This window comes from Serinus canaria, chromosome 19 (assembly GCF_022539315.1).
Source record: "Serinus canaria isolate serCan28SL12 chromosome 19, serCan2020, whole genome shotgun sequence".
NCBI lineage: Eukaryota > Metazoa > Chordata > Aves > Passeriformes > Fringillidae > Serinus > Serinus canaria.
In genome coordinates this window covers 919,866-935,756 of record NC_066332.1, presented here as the reverse complement: position 1 = coordinate 935,756, position 15,891 = coordinate 919,866, and the positions used below count along the sequence as shown (strand labels likewise).

General features: G+C 49.5%; 1 protein-coding gene across 11 annotated transcripts in view; it reads right to left on the bottom strand.

Annotated features, from left to right (window-relative positions):
* Positions 1–15,891, bottom strand: part of MSI2 (musashi RNA binding protein 2) — a 201,133-nt gene that overhangs the window by 120,965 nt on the left and 64,277 nt on the right. For all 11 annotated transcript variants that reach the window (XM_050981603.1, XM_050981604.1, XM_050981606.1 and 8 more), the window contains exon 6: positions 8,124–8,216. In XM_050981603.1, coding sequence (XP_050837560.1) covers positions 8,124–8,216 — 93 coding nt within the window. The remainder of the gene's footprint in view (positions 1–8,123; positions 8,217–15,891) is intronic.

Here is a 15,891-nt window from a genome sequence, read left to right as displayed (position 1 = left end):
TGCAATCATTTCTTTATGACAAATCCAACACTCTGCAGAGTGGCACGGAGGTGACAGCCCAGCCAGTCTCATTCTGTGCCAGAATCCAGAATCATTCCAGCACCACCGTGCCCTGAGCACTCTGTGCTCATCCCTGCCCACCCCAAACCCCTGTGCACGTCCCACACACAGACAACACTTGTTTGATCTCAACTGGCCACATGCATTTTGGGTGCCCTTCAGATTAGGAGGCCTTAATCCTCACTCTGCTTAGATTATCTTAATTGGCTCTTCATTTGAGCCACTTTGCCCTTGTCCTGGTTTCTGCAGTTACATTTATAAATACATATACTGTACCACTGTCTCTGGGCTGGCAGGTATCACCAGGACTGGGAATTATTGATAGGACTGATGTGATTCATGCTTGGCCACCACTCCATTTCTACCCAAACATTGTGCAGGCACTTTTTTCCCCCCTAAGAAAATAATTATAAAGTGTTCCTAACAGAGAGAGACGTGTATGATGGACACCAAACGAATTTCATATTCTACACCTGCAGAATTAGGTTTAATTAAACTGGTTTCACCTCAATATTCCACGTGTGAGCAAAACTCAGATATTTAATGTCTAGGACTGATCAATATGGCCTTTCATTTCCACGTGGAAAAAGCATTATTACACCTGCTCCCAGTAGCGTGTGCTCTTCTCCACACTGGAACAGTTCCTGGGAAGTTCCTCCTGGGCACCTGCAAAAGCCTTTTTCCTTGTGGCCCAGCTCAGCTCTCACCCATCACTCAGTGCCAGGGTGCCCATGATGGGGGATGATGGCACTGATCAAATGCTGACTCCCCAGTCAATCATGATTTATTGAACCAGCTCACCTGGGCTGTGAGCCTCCCCAGACCTGCCAGCAGGAAGGAGAGTGCAGCTTTCAATTACACTGTGCCAGCTTTACGTAACTGCTGCTGTTTTCTCACCAGAGAACCAGTGCTAAACCATGGGTTTGCTTTTCCCAAAGCCAAGCTCTGGGCCCCCAGGGCAGCTCCTCAAGGAGCAGCAGGGATGGCAGCAGCAGCACCTGCATCCAGACCAGTGCCAAAGTGGGATCTGATGCAGTTTCACAGCAGATATTGAAAATGTCCATCAGATATCTCACCTGGTGCCCAGAGCTGGGGATTAGCACCACCATCTCCTGCCTTCAGCCCAGCCTGCTGGGGCACAGCTCCAGCCAGACCCACAGCCCACAAGGGCTCAGAGACACCACCCCAGCAAACCCAGATCATCTCCTTCCAGGGAAGCCCTGCATCTGCAACCCCCCTGACTGGGGCTGAACCCAGGATTGCTCCAGGGATAAAAACCAAATAGGATTAACTCAATTTGGTAGGGATTTTATATAGCCTATTGCCTTTGTACGAAATAAAAGCAGGGGTGAAAAACAAAATTGACTTCCCTGGGGTCTCAAAAAGGATATAGATAATTTCCACGGGTTTGGCTCAGTTGTAAAACTGACAAAGACACACACACCAAAAAAAATTCACACACGTATTGGAGGAAGAAAGCTGGGTATTTTATTTTCATGTAACTTTTCTCTCCCCAAACACAGCCCCTGAATAATGATTGATTTCACTCATCTCCCACAGGCTGTGGTGCTACAGCACTTCATCAACCAGAGGAGGAAAGGAAATAAAACTGAACTTCAGACTTCTGCTGGGCTCTGATACTGCCCTCGTGCCCACAAATCCTGCCTTAACATTTCCTCTTTTCATAAAACCCAGGTAGAAACCAACATCTAATTTATAACAAAACCACTTCCGCAAAGCATGTGGCTTATTTATCCCAGACCACCTCAAAACTGACTTCCTGTGTGCAGCTCCTCACTGGCAGCATGAAAACAGTGGCTGCTTTTTATGCTTTTTAAGCAACGATCAAGTTTCTCAGTTTGTTTAAAAAAAAAATAAAAGAAAAGCATGTGTGGGAGGGAGAAGAAATAATAAGAAGTGCTTTAGGCCATGAGGGACCCCTGTACCCCAGATCCCTGGTCACATGCCAAAGCTAAAATTTAAAGGAACATTCATTATAGTCTGGCACATCCCGGACACAACATGGAAACAGGGACGTGTGGAAGCAGTGGAATTTTGAAGCACAGTGGAGGAGGCAGCCCCCAAAACTCTGCTTTTCCTTGTCCCAGAGCTACCAGGAGCTGCAAACAATGCCGTGTTTGTTTATTGCTGGCTCTGGTTTAAGGAGATGAGGCGATCCAAATCCAGTGACTTCTGCCAAGGTGCCTGCAGATAACTCAGAAACAAGAAGAGGATGAGCTCTGAGCTGGCCCACAGCAGGCCCAGAGCTTGCAGGGACCCTGGAAGGGAACAATGAGGGCAGCAGAAGGTAAAGAAAAGCCACCACATTCTCTGTTTTACGGCATATTACAAATGTTTAGGGAACTCTGGCTGTTACAGACTACAATGTAAATAAGAGCCCAAATTCATCCCTTTGTTTCGTAAAACATAATCAATTCCCAAGTACTGAACTGGGAAATACAGTGCTGGAAAATGTGAAAGGCTAGCAATCTGTCAAACTGAAAAATGACTTTTCTGCAAAGCAAATGCTTTAAGGACAGCCCATCCATGTCTCCTATTGACCGTTAAATCTACATATCAATGTCCAGCCGAGGTGACAATACAATCCCAGCTCTCTGCCAAGGCTAAATTAACTAAGCTTTCACTTTCATCCAGCAGAATTCCCTGCACCTCCTGACTCTGGCCCTAGCCCCAGCTCCACACAGACTCCAAATCCCCCCGAAATGAACCCACGGGGAGAAAACCACCTTTTCTCATGCTAACAACTTTATTGTAAAAACATCTTCAGAGGCCATACTCGAGGTCTCAGGGAAAAGTAAACCAGTGGAGTGCTTAATGCCAGGGCAGTGCATTAACTCATTCACACCCAGACAGCCTGGCCAAACAAGGAGGAGGTTCCTCTCCTGTTCTGCTGATTTATATTTTCACAGCTGTCAGGGAGGAGAGCCCGGAGTGATTGATGTAAACCATGAGATCAGGCAGAAATCCTCCTGTGGACCCCACCTCCTTCCCTCCTGACACACTGACACTGAAAGCAGAGGCACTTCACTGCAAAGGTTATTTTCCCAAAGGTTAAACTGGTTGTTATGTGCACCAGGATCTGTGCTGTAATGCAAACCAAAGGAGGAAATCCTCATTCTCAGGTTCTGGTGCTCTCAGCCTCAGCTCCTGGTGAGGCAGCACCTGGGGGTGTGCCTGGGGCAGGACAGGTGTGAGGAGTCACCTCCTCTCCCTTAACTGACACTACACACTGAGGCTACAGAAGGAAGAGGTGAGAAAATTACACATTTTCAAAAGCTCAACAGAAAAAAAAAACATCCCAGAATTCATATATTATTATTCCTCCATTGGTCTATTCTGCATCTCACAGGAAATAACAACTGACTGTACAAAACATTTCAAATCCACAGAGGTAATTCAGAAATCCTGTCTTGTCTCAAAATTTTCAAATCTTAAAAAACCTTTCCTGAGGAAACAACATATTCCAAGTGAAGCTGAAGCATGGCTACAATGGGTCTGAGGGACCTTGTAGCAAGTCAGGGCAGAACACAAAATTCATGCATGCTAGTCTGGTCCAATTTCATCTGGAAATTTAAAACAAAAAACAAGTGCCAGAGCCCACTTCCCTGAAAGTCACTTTAGGATTACTGTGAAAGGGAAATTGAAGAGCCAATGCTCTCAGATTGGAAGTAAAACATCTGGGGCCACCACCACCAGCACTGACTGCTGCTCCAGCAGTCTGAAACAGCAATATGGAAAAGGATTGTTTGTCCACAGAACTACTTCACACATCTTCAAACACCACCCATCTGGTTCTAAAAAGGATGAATTTAAATTTGTGTTCTCTCCTACACAAGCAAATGTGATTTTTCTACAAGGACAGCCCAACATGGGCTGATCTAATAGCTCAGGACAACTGGAACATACCTTCAGCAGAGCTGCTCCCACCCTGCTGAAGGACACAGTGGCCTTTTCATTCCCAGCACTGTTCCCACCACCACTCATCACAGCAAGAAGGTTTTTGCTCAGAGTTCTGCTCCCATGATTGAGCCTGAACACGATACCTGGAGCTCATTACCCCATCAATTATCGCCTGCACGCAATCATGGGATCCATGAGCTGCCAGGGCTCCAGCCTGCCTCAGCCCCAGCGAGGGGAACCAAAGGGTTAAAATCCCATGTCAAACAGCAAGTCCTGGCTCTGCACCAGAAGGGACATGGGAACCAGGGCAGCTGAGTTATAAAGGCCTTATTGTAGCAGCCCACTGGATTGGAAATGACTTGTAGGCCTAATGAAACAAAACTTTGGCAGTAAAACAGAATGAAAGGAATGAGACAATAAAAGAGAGGAACAAAGGGAGCAGAGTTGTTTCAGCTTAGGAAAATAAGCTCACTTTGTTGTTGGGAAAAGCCAAAGCCGATTAGGATAAACCAATGACTAGGCATAAGTCTTCCAAACTAATTACACAGTTGGCCATGTGAAGGGGAATTGCACAAGCGAGGGCTGGGCTGCTCCTGCAGGAGCTCTGTGCAGGGAGCAGCACCTGGGCACACCTGGGCACTGCTGCACCCCCAGGGCAGCACAGGCAGGTCTGAGACCCCACAGCGCTCAGAGCTTTCCTCTGCTGCTCACAGGACTCCAGGTGAGGCTTCAGGAGTCTGCTGCAGTTTTTTTTTTTCCTTTTATAAACGATGCCCGATGCCTCAAAAGCTCCAACAGGTCCCAGCCTCAGAGCTCCACACCTCCTGCCCCTCCAGCCAGCCAGGATCAGGCAGATGTGCAGCCCCAGTCCTGCCCACAGCAGTGCCAGGGCACTCCAGAGGGGAGGAATGCCAGCCCCACCGAGCTCCCCCTGGGTCTCCTCAGCTCCAACCCTTCTCATTTCAGCTCTCTCAAAGCCTGGGCTCAGCAGCTTTTCACAGCCAGCACAAGGGCAATGCTGCAGAGCCCAGACAGGTCAACAGGACCCTGAATTTATTTTGTTTGTAGCAATGTTTGAAACATCTTTGACTGAAATAGGAGAGGATCCAGCAAACAACTGCATTAGACTGCCAGGATCAGGAATAACATAATGGCTCTTTTCCTTCTTCTTCTGATTTGAAATGCTTATGGCTTATTTGGGTGTTCTCCCAGCTTAGCCTTCTCATGTCCTCCATGGACTCTGCCCCCTGACACGACTGGAAGGAGAATCCTTCCCCTCCTCAGCACCCAGACCCTGCCAAGCCCCTCTGGGGAGCCCCACAAGAACTGCAGGTGCCCAGGGCCAGCCCCAGCAGCTCTAAGCAGTCACAGAGCTGTTCATTACACTCTTCTGTGCTCCTTCTCTGATGGCTTTTGGCTTCACTCAGGTCATCTTTCCCAGTTCTCCTGCACAGCTTACAGCAGCTAAGGATGCCCACATCCCCAGAAGGAAATCTGTGACTCCCGGGCTTTTTCAGAAAGGAAAAATAATCACTATGAGAAATCCTACAAGCTAAGTTTCAGGAGTTATCATTGCCACATCCTTTGGTGCTGTATCATCAGGCACTTTCACTGGTGGCTTTACTAATTAAATATTAGATTATTACTATTTACAGGTGGGTTTACTAAAGCTTTTCCTTTTCTCAGAGACAAAGGTTCTGGCACTGGCTTTTCAAAAAGCTGCAGTTTCAAATTCAACTCTTCACCCCCTTCCTGCCAACCCCAGTTCCACGAGCCAGCCCAGCTGGCCCCAGAGCTGGTGGCTGCTGTCCCCACATCCTGTGCTCTGAGAGCCACCTCCAGGCCCCAGAACAGCCTCCCCTGGATGCAGAGCTGCTCTCCACAGCAAGCACAGACAGGACTGCAGGAACTGCCATTTTTTCCACCCTGATGAAGAAGCTCAGCATTTCAAAGAGCAAATCACCTGAGATGCTCTTATCAAACACGGGCGGCTCCTCACACTTTAACTGTCTAATGCAATTTGCTTTATTTGAAGGAAGCTCTGAGCTAAGGCAGAGCTGGCCAATGGATGTGGGTCACTGGTAATGGCCTGATGGAGAGCCAGGCTGTGTGCACAGGCCTTGCCTCACAGGGCTGGATCCCAGCACTGAAGTCCTGGAGGGCAGGGAAAGGGGATGGACAAGGATTGACTCCTGCAAGGTCCTGCAGCCCTAGGTCTGTGTCTGAGTGCAGCATCCCACTGTCCACAGCAGGTTAACAAGTCTCTAACTCAGCTGAACCAAACCTCCCCATTTCTAAGGGTCACCGACCACTCCCTGACACCAGAGCCTGAGGAGAATCACCCCAAAATGCCCCAAAACCAAACAGTCCCAGCTGATACAGAGCAGCACCGTGGGGAGAACCCAACACCTGCACCAAGGTCGGGTCATGGTCGCACAGCCAAGCAGCCTCTGCTCCAAGCAGCTCCAGCTCCACTCACTCCAAACAAGCTGGAGCAGGGACTGTGACACAGGTCACCTGCAGTGACAGGGACCAAGCCCTGCCAGCCTGGCTCCTGCAGGAGCTCAGCCTCAGAGGGACAACCCCAGCTGTGCTGACATGGCAATGGGCTCCTACCTCGATCCCAACTTGGGCAATTTTCAGCTCTTTAAATTTTTTAGCCTGCAAAATTAAGACACTTGAAGGGAAAAAAACACTTGATTTTTCTGAAGTACTGCCTTTGGGAAGGCAAACCTCTGCTAAGCTGTCTCAAGAATGGCAGAGCATGAAAGCAGAACCAAAGTGTCCCGAATCCCCAGTCACTCCTGAGACACAGCCTGGCTGCTGCATTCTCAGGGACTGTAAAACTGCAAGCATGAAACTACCAGATGGTGAAATTAAAAAGACTATATTAAGACAACATCCAGACAATATGCAAAGCACTTATATTGAAACTATTATTAACTTGAAAAATACAGGTTAGTGGAGTTCTGCAATTAGAAGTAACTACAGAAGAAACATCCAAAAGCTCATGTAATCCTTTAATAAAAGGCTCAGCAGGCTGTAAACATCCTGCCGGAATCGAAGATTATTATTGAAAATAAAATGACTGGTTTGCAAAACAACTATCAATCCAGCACAGGAACCATTTATAAACTCACCTCCTCAGCCCCAAACAAAATCCTGCCTGGCTCAGGGCAGATAAAAGAAACACAAACTAACTCCAAGGAATGGGAGCTGCTTTGCTCTGGGATTCCCTGCTGTGTGCTCACACAATCCTGCACCTGAAGCAGCAATTGCTGCACTCCAAAGGACAGGAATGGAGCTGCTGGGCTGGAATCCCTGGAGCAGGAACCCGTGGAGCCCCATGGCAGTGGGGCTGGCAGAAGGTGGTGCCACAAACTGCCCTCAGAGCAGGCAGCTCTGTGAGCCCATCACCCATGGCACTGCTGGACAATTGTCCAGAGCCCGTGGGGACCCAGGGAGCCCCATGGAAGTCAGGGTCACCAAGCACCAGCCAAAGCCTGGACAGTGGGGCTGGAGCTGGCACATCACAGCAAAGACTATTCTGGCCAGGCTCAGATCTCCTCTGCACAAACTCGTTTGTTTTGGGGCTTTGGTCAGGGGTTCTTTTGCTGTGGGTTTGTTTTTTTTTTGGTGTTTTTTATTTTTCAATGATGCCAGCATTTTACAAATACTTGCAGAAGGATTTTCTAGTAAGAAATTGAGTGGATATTCTAGTGACTTCCACATTGCTCTTGCTTTTCCCATGGTTCCTCCAGGCATTTTCACAAATTAATGAGCTCTCCAATACGTCTATCTGCCCTTTCTGCCACTGGGATCAGGGCTAACAGAAGGCTGATTTTATGGAGAAGACAACTGTGCAATCATTCAGTGAAGGGTCAGACTCCTCCTGAACAGACACAGATTCACCTCCCAGTGATGCTTTTTTCTTTAGTGGAAGTAAACAGTGTTGGCAATGTTGTACACACACAGCAGCAAACAGAAAAGGAATCCCAGAGGCTTCAAGGAATGACACAGAAAGGCAAAAACTTGGCCCTCCTTTGAGCTCAGTCCTCAATGCACTTTTGTTTTTCAAAACACACTTCAAAAAGAAAGGGAAGAAAGAACAACTATGCAGTGCTCACTTGGGCAGAACTTACCTTGCCAAACTGTTCAAAGTATTGCTTCACGTCTTCCACTACTGTGTTAGCCGATAATCCACCTACAAAAATCTTCTTTGTTCTTGTGACCATCTGTAAGAAATTACAAGACAAGCATATGGTTTAACCAGATTATTTCAAACAATATGTGGAAAAAAGAAATATTCTTCAGATCCCATCCCTAACCCAGATAATGAGAATACTTCTTTACAAAAGCAATTTCAATTCGATTTGATTAGATACTTCTTTCTGTCTTGTTTTGTTTTTATTTGAGAGATGGCTGAGTAAAGGCTCTCAATAACAACTCTAGCCCCCGGATATTTTTTTTTAATAAATGATTTTTATTGTGCTTCTCAATGCAAATAAAAGTGAAAAAGGGAGTCCAAGCACTGTGTCTTCATAGCTACTGCCTCAAAGCAGAGGAGCCTTTGCCCCTCCTTTTCCTACAGACAGCCTGAATGCTCCTTGGCAGGGAAAGGCAATTACATCAAATCCAAGTGATGTGTTATTAAGTTTCCACGGGTCAGTTTAAAAGGAACTTGCACAGTTACTTTTAAAGTAATCAAATGATGAAAGACAGCCAGAGCTGCCAAGGCAGCATCCTCCAGCCACCACAGCCCATGGAATCACCATCCTGGGGGCAGACCAACCCCTCCAGGAACCTGCCCGTGCCCCCCAGCTCCTGCTGCTGCCCCAGGTGTGCCTGGGTTTGGCCTGACAATGCCAAGGGATGCTGCTGGATGCCTACCCAGGGCAGAGCCCACCATCCACAGCCTGCAGCTCCGAGGACGGGCAGGATCAGCCCGGGCACACAAACCCCAGCTGGGGTGGCTTTGGTGGGCTGACCCCTGAGTGAAGGCAGAGCCAGGACAATGCTGCCAGCACCCTCTGAAGGGCTGGGGAGGGCTCAGAGCCACGGCCCTGCAGCTGGAGGCAGCTCAGCAGCAGCCAGCCCACATGGACAGGTGTGGAGTCAACCCTGCCCAGCTCAGCAAACACCTCAGCTACAAACCCAGCACTGAACTCTGCAAACTGGGCGAGGAGAAAAACACCCCCAACTCCAGAGCCAGGGCCTGCCTGCTTCAACAGGGGAACACAGGGATCAGCCTGGCACCTGCAAGGTTCACCACTGCCTGGTTTTTTCTCTGGAGATGCCTTTGGTGAGGGCTCCTGAGCTCCTGAGGACAGCCCAGACCTGCTCCCTGCCGAGGTCACCCTGTCACACACACGTGGGCAAAGCCTCCACGGGGCTGGGACATGGGACACAAAGCTCAGAGCAGCCCCAAACCCTCCCAGCACAGAACAAATTAATCACCACCCCTCTCCCACAGCCTGCACATCGAGCAGGGCAGTTACTCCCCTCAATCAGCTCCAATCACACCTTACACAGCCTCACTTTTCTGTTTGGGCTTTTTGTAAAGTTAGGAAGAAAAAGAGAGGAGGAAAAAAAAAATGTGTAAAAATTCAATTATTTTTTTCCTGGCTGCAATCTAGGGCTCCAAAATTGAAGCCCAAGCATATATTTTTCTGTAGAAAATTGTCATTTACAAATAAAGAATTGGCTAAAGCCGACTTGTAACTAAAGGATTTTGCAGGGCTGTCAAGAGCCCTCTGCCTGCCAGCATCTGATTTAAGATCAGGCCAAGCTTCTGTTGTCATACAAAAGAGGGAGGAAAGCAATTATTCTAAAGCAGTATTTGAAATTATCATCATTTTTATATTTGACCAAGAAAGAAAGAAAAAGAGAGCTACTGCTTTTAGAAGCAAGATTGAAGGTTATAGAAAAAAAAAAAAGACCACTTTGTTTCAATAGCTTCAGTCAAAGAAAATATTGGTAATGACAAGCAAATTCACAACATTTTAATGCCTAGAGATGCGTTGTGAGCTGGGAAATGGTTTCAGAAATCAGCTCTTTGGTACCAAAGCGAAGCACAAAATTAAGTCTGCTTCTACAACCCACATTTCCCTGAAGAGACTCTTCAATTGCTTTGTTCCCACATCCCCCCAGCACCAGGAGAGAAAATGCACACCCTGATGTGCCTCTCCAGCAGGGTCTGCTGCCTCCCTTCCACCTGTGGCACCAGGCAGCACAGCCTCACCTGGCCAAGGCAAGGAGCCCGGGCAGGTGGGGAGGTGGGACATGGGACATGGGCACAGGGACACGGGCAGGAGGACCAGGAGGGACACAGGCAGAAGGGACCAGGAGCAGGCTGTTCCCCCCAGGTGAAGGGGACATCCCTCAGCACAGCCAGGCTCAGCTGGGGCTCACAGCCCCTGGCCTGGCCCGTTCCCCTCCCTGCCCCTCTGCCAGGTGAGCTGCTCCCCACACCTGGCAGCTCTGTGTGGTGTGGCACTGGGAGAGCTGGAAACAGCCCCTGACCCCTGCTCCAAGTGCAGATCCTCGCTCAGCAGTCACACAGAGCAGACAGGGCCAGGCTTCCCAGGGGAAATGCAGAGCCCGTGGCTCTGGGAGCAGAGCAGGACACTGGACACCTGGCCTGCACACCTGGGCACACCCTGCCACTGGACACCTGGCCTGCACACCTGGGCACACCCTGCCACTGGACACCTGGCCTGCACACCTGGGCACACCCTGCCACTGGACACCTGGCCTGCACACCTGGGCACACTCTGCCACTGGACTCCTGGCCTGCACACCTGGGCACACCCTGCTACTGGACACCTGGCCTGCACACCTGGGCACACCCTGCCACTGGACACCTGGCCTGCACACCTGGGCACACCCTGCCACTGGACACCTGGCCTGCACACCTGGGCACACTCTGCCACTGGACTCCTGGCCTGCACACCTGGGCACACCCTGCTACTGGACACCTGGCCTGCACACCTGGGCACACCCTGCCACTGGACACCTGGCCTGCACACCTGGGCACACCCTGCCACTGGACTCCTGGCCTGCACACCTGGGCACACCCTGCCACTGGACACCTGGCCTGCACACCTGGGCACACCCTGCCACTGGACTCCTCCAGGGAAAGTCCCTGAGGATCTCTGTCTTCTCCTGGGAGTAAATTCAGAACCTGCTTTCTGAAGGCTGCTCACAACAGGGGCACCCCCAAAGCAATGGTGTCACAGAAGCCCTGGAGGGTCTGGACCCTCTGCCAGCAGCCCCACCAGCCCTCTCCTGGCTCCCATGACCCTGCTCTGGGTAATGGGAGCGATTTGTGGGAATCAATCACAAGCCCATGTTTTATTAAGGACTCCAAGAGGTCTGGGTCACTGAAACCACAACAGTTGCAGCTCCGTGTCTTTGGATTTCATGTGCAGTGTAATATATCCAGCCCTGGCTGCTGCAGGGCTCTGCAAACCGTGCCTCCCAGAGGGTTCTGGAGGGTCTGTGTACTGAAGGTGTCTCTCTCTTGCTGCAGAAGGACTCGAGGAGAGGCTGGTGTGAGCCCCTTTAATTGTGAGCATCACAGAACTGCTCTGTTTGTGTGCCGTGCTGGTGCTGAGTTAATCAAAACACATGTGACTACTCCTGCCAGGAGGCATTCAAGGTTACATTCTCTTTACTGGCTTGGCTTTTGAAAAATATAATCGCCTTTGTGCTCTGAAACTGAGCAAACACTTCAGGAGGTGCAGGAGCAGGAAGGAAACCTTCCCTGCTTCAGCAGGCAAGTCTGCTGAGTTTCTGCCATTTCGTGCAAGGTTATGGCTGTAATTAGATCAGTTTGGGGCGTATCAGGTAAATCTCCTCCAAACAACGGGCTGGAGATGCAGCCTCTGGGAAGGAAAGGCTGGTCCCACTTGAACGTGTCAATACAAACGTGAGCTAAACCCAGCCCAGCCAATGAAAGGAAGAAATGAGGTTTTGCAGAGCTGGGGGCTCCAGCTCCAAACCCCTGAACATCCCTGACACTCACACAGTAACACTGCTCATCATCTTCTAACACTGCTCAAAATCTTCTTAAGAAGATTTTAAGCTCATGAAATATTTTGCAGGATTCCCAGAATTTCAAAATCTCAAGCAATAAGTATCCACTATTCCTTCTAGATGAGTCTGGCCCTGTCTACATTCAACAAAGAAGTTAAATATGTAACTTCAGGGCAGTGGCTTTTAGTATCATTTCCCAGCCATTCCTTACGCAGCCTTTTAGCTGTCCCCTGCCTCCAGTTTTAGTGCAGAGCTCCTGGCTCAGGATGGTGAGGGTGGAAAGGATGAGTGCTGACACCCAGCTGGCACAGAGACGAGCCCCAGTGTGCCACTGGCAGGCCATGCTGGGAAGTAAAATCCAAGTGAAATCTCCAAGCAGGAGACAGAGACACACACCCAGCACATGGAGCTCAAGGAACTCCCTGGGAACCTGTGCTGAACCCAGCTCTGGCACACTCTAGTGTGGAATTCATCAAGGTTTGCATCCTCAACTTCTCAGTGTTGTGGAAGTGGACTAGAGTACTAATAGTGAATCTGCATCACAAATTGCTGAAATTAGCATTAATTTCAGATTAAACTAATTATGCATATGTAACTGTTTTCCAGAGCACTCTCCTCTCTCTCCTACAACAGCGTGGGCAGGGGTGCACGTGGATCCCAGCCCGCTCACCTCATCTGCAGTTTGGCTTTCCATCATTTCTAGTGTATCCACCTTCTAAATAGGTTTATAATTGGAAAAACCAGCTTTGGTCTCTGTGCTGAACTGCATTTTATACCCCATTGTGCTGTACATTCAAACTACAGCATTACTTCTAATTAAAAACAACAATAATTCATGTAACAGGGGAAGTGATCTTGTTAACAGAACTGCCAGGCTTCTCTGGCAGAGCACACACCATAAGAATTCTCCAGGTTTTTTTTAGTTTTTTGTCTCTGGGATGCCCCTAGGAAGTTCCAAAAAGCTATTAAAAACTCAACTGAAATGTGATGCAAAGAGAGGAGGGAAAAGGCAGTGTTTAGTGAAAGCTGCCAGGCTGTGTGTGCTCACAGAGAACACCCAGAACCAGCCTGTCTCCAGGTGTTCCTGCACAGGTGATGGAGGTGCTGAGCTGGGCACTGAGCTCCCTCCCAGCCCAGCTGCACTGGAGCCAGGGCAGTGCAGTCCCTCAGAGGCAGCTGGCTTTGGGTGCCACGTACAGCACGCTCAAGTATGCAAAATAGGATTTCAGCAAGACTTAAACGGAGCAAATACCTTGTGCCTGACCCCTGTGTAAGCTCTGTCATCCTGTGAGAACTGCTGCAGCTACAGAAGGTACGAGGGAATGAAAGAGCCCTTTAATCCAAACACATTCCCAGGGCGTAAATCAGCTCCCCTGATTTCTGGGAAAATACACACGGGCTGTGTTCTCCCACCCCATTCAGAAACCAAACCTGGTCCCTGCTGTATTCCTGGATTTTGGCTGCCTTGGGTTCTGCTGTTCCTGCTGGGAGGGTTTTGGTGCCCTTCCCTCCCTCGGGGCTGTGGCATCAGCAGGAGGCAGAACACACAAACTGATTTTTCCAAGACAGATTGAACTGGCAGCAATTGCCAAAACCATCCTTGGAGTTTCACAAGCAAACCTGGCCAGGGGCCAAGCAAAGCCCTTCCTGGTCCATCTTCCCAACTGCTACTGGCTTTAACCCCCTGGGAGGAGCAGCCCCTCACTCCCCCACCCGCAGGTACAGCCAGGTGATGGCAGCCTGCCAGGGACACAGCCACCCCCAGGAAGGGGCTGTTCCCAAAAGAAGGGTTTGCTGTCCCTGCATCCCCTGAGCCACCCAAAGCTCTCCAGGCACAGCACACCTTTACCTGCCCCACCACACAGAGCTCCCTGCATGGGAGATGCAAGCCTGAAAATGAGCCCCAGCTGTGAGAGCTCAGCAGGTCTTTTGAGCAAAATCTGCCTGCAAGCTCCATATCAAAAGATACAGTAAAATTCACCAGAGCCAGGGCTCCCCCCTCCAGAGCCCAGGAATAGCTCCTGGCCCCACAGCCTCGCTATAACCAGTTCTATCACATCCCTGAGGGCTGCTCCCACCTCCTGTGCTCCAGTTAACTCTTTTACAGGTTACAGAAGCACAGACAGGAGCAGGGAGCAGAGCAAACCTATTTAAATCCCCCTGGTTGCTTCAGCTCCTCCTGCATGGTATGGCAGGAAGGTAACTAAATATTCACTGAGTGCAGACAACTTATCCAACCTGCCTGCCTGATTACTGTTCAGCAGGGCTTAAAAACTGCATTAATAACTTTAAATGAAGATAATTATTTTTAAATTAATACATCTCGGGGCCACAAATGGAGAGCACTGCCCAACGTGACTGGGAGGGTGATTTCTGCAATGCCCAAGTAATGAGGGACAAAGGCTCCAGTGGGAAGCAATTAAGCCTCTGGTCCTCAATCTACTGGCAAAACTTCACCTTGTGCAAGCAGAGAGAGAGAAGGGGAAGAAAGGGGGAGATGGCATTCTGCCCAGGGACCTCCCTCTGGAAGCCCTGCCAGCAGTACTCAGTGGGAACACAGATCAACTGACCATTCCCACTGCATCAGCTCCTCACCCAGGTTACACCACCTTCCCCAAGGAAACACCTTGTGCCACGGCCAAAACACAAGCACAACACCTCGGCTGTCACGGTTTTATGTCCTGTTGGAGGACAGTGTTTCCAAGGGCATGCTCAAGGTCGATCTGTAGCACAGCTCTAAAGGTGCAGCAGGGTGGACTGGAGTGGGGAACCAACCCATCAGCTCCCCAAACACAGCCCGAGCCCTGATCTTTTCACCTGGATGGATACAAGGAGAAGGCCCCTGGCTGTCCCTGCTCTCCCAGGCCAGGAAGGGTGTGCAGGACAGCAGTGAGAGGCCACTCCTGTGCAGAGGAGCTGGAAGCTGGGCCAGGACAGACCTGCTGACAACCCCAGCCTGCCCCAGGGTGAGTGACAAAAGGCTCCTGGGAAGCTCAGGCCAAGTCCTGTAACTCAGTGTTCATTAAAGCCTAACAGCACAGCCTGAACTAGAGGAAAAGGATTCTGCCAGAGTTTGTAAATTCTTCCAGCTCCAAACACTGAGGCCAGTCCAAAGAAATTTATTGCCTCTACAGTGCAGAGAGCATGACATAATTTAAATGCTTCTAAGTTAGTATCAACTAATTTTTCATGATAACCCTCTAAAATCAGTGATGGGAGTTCTCTGTTAAGATTCTAGATAATCTGCTAAAACAAGAAAAATTCACAGGAAGGAATAAGAAATGTGTGAAGCAATTTACCTCCTTCCCAACACACTCCAGATGATTTCTCTGAAAAGAACAAATGGAAACTTTAACCCTTAGCCTTGATTAATTTCATCTACATACTCTAGCTGCACATGGCAATCAGTTACTGATGAGCAGGTTTGACTTCATCTGCTGAGTCAAGCCCATGGAGCTCAAGGCTCTGCACAAGGCTGAGCTTTCCCTCTGAGGAGAGACCACTAAAACCTCCCAAAACGCCCAGATTTGCCTGTTACTGCTGCTGAACCACTTTCACAGCTTTATGAAATGCTGTGTTTGCTTTTATCCTGTCCCCCCACACAAATGGGCTGGTGAATTACAGGAATTGCAGCACTCCCACCCCCAGCTCACCAAGGGGAGATGCTCCCCTTGCCAGGGAGGGAGCCCACCAGCCATTATTAAACCAACATCCTTGTCACTCCAAAGCAGATCAAATAACCCTTGACTGGGAATAAAAGGGCCCTTGAGGAGCTGCACCACAAACCAAGAGTGGAAGCAAGGCAAGAGAAAACATCCACACTTTTTCCAAAGGAAGGCAGCATCTCACAGCTACAAGAGCTTGTCTCCCTGT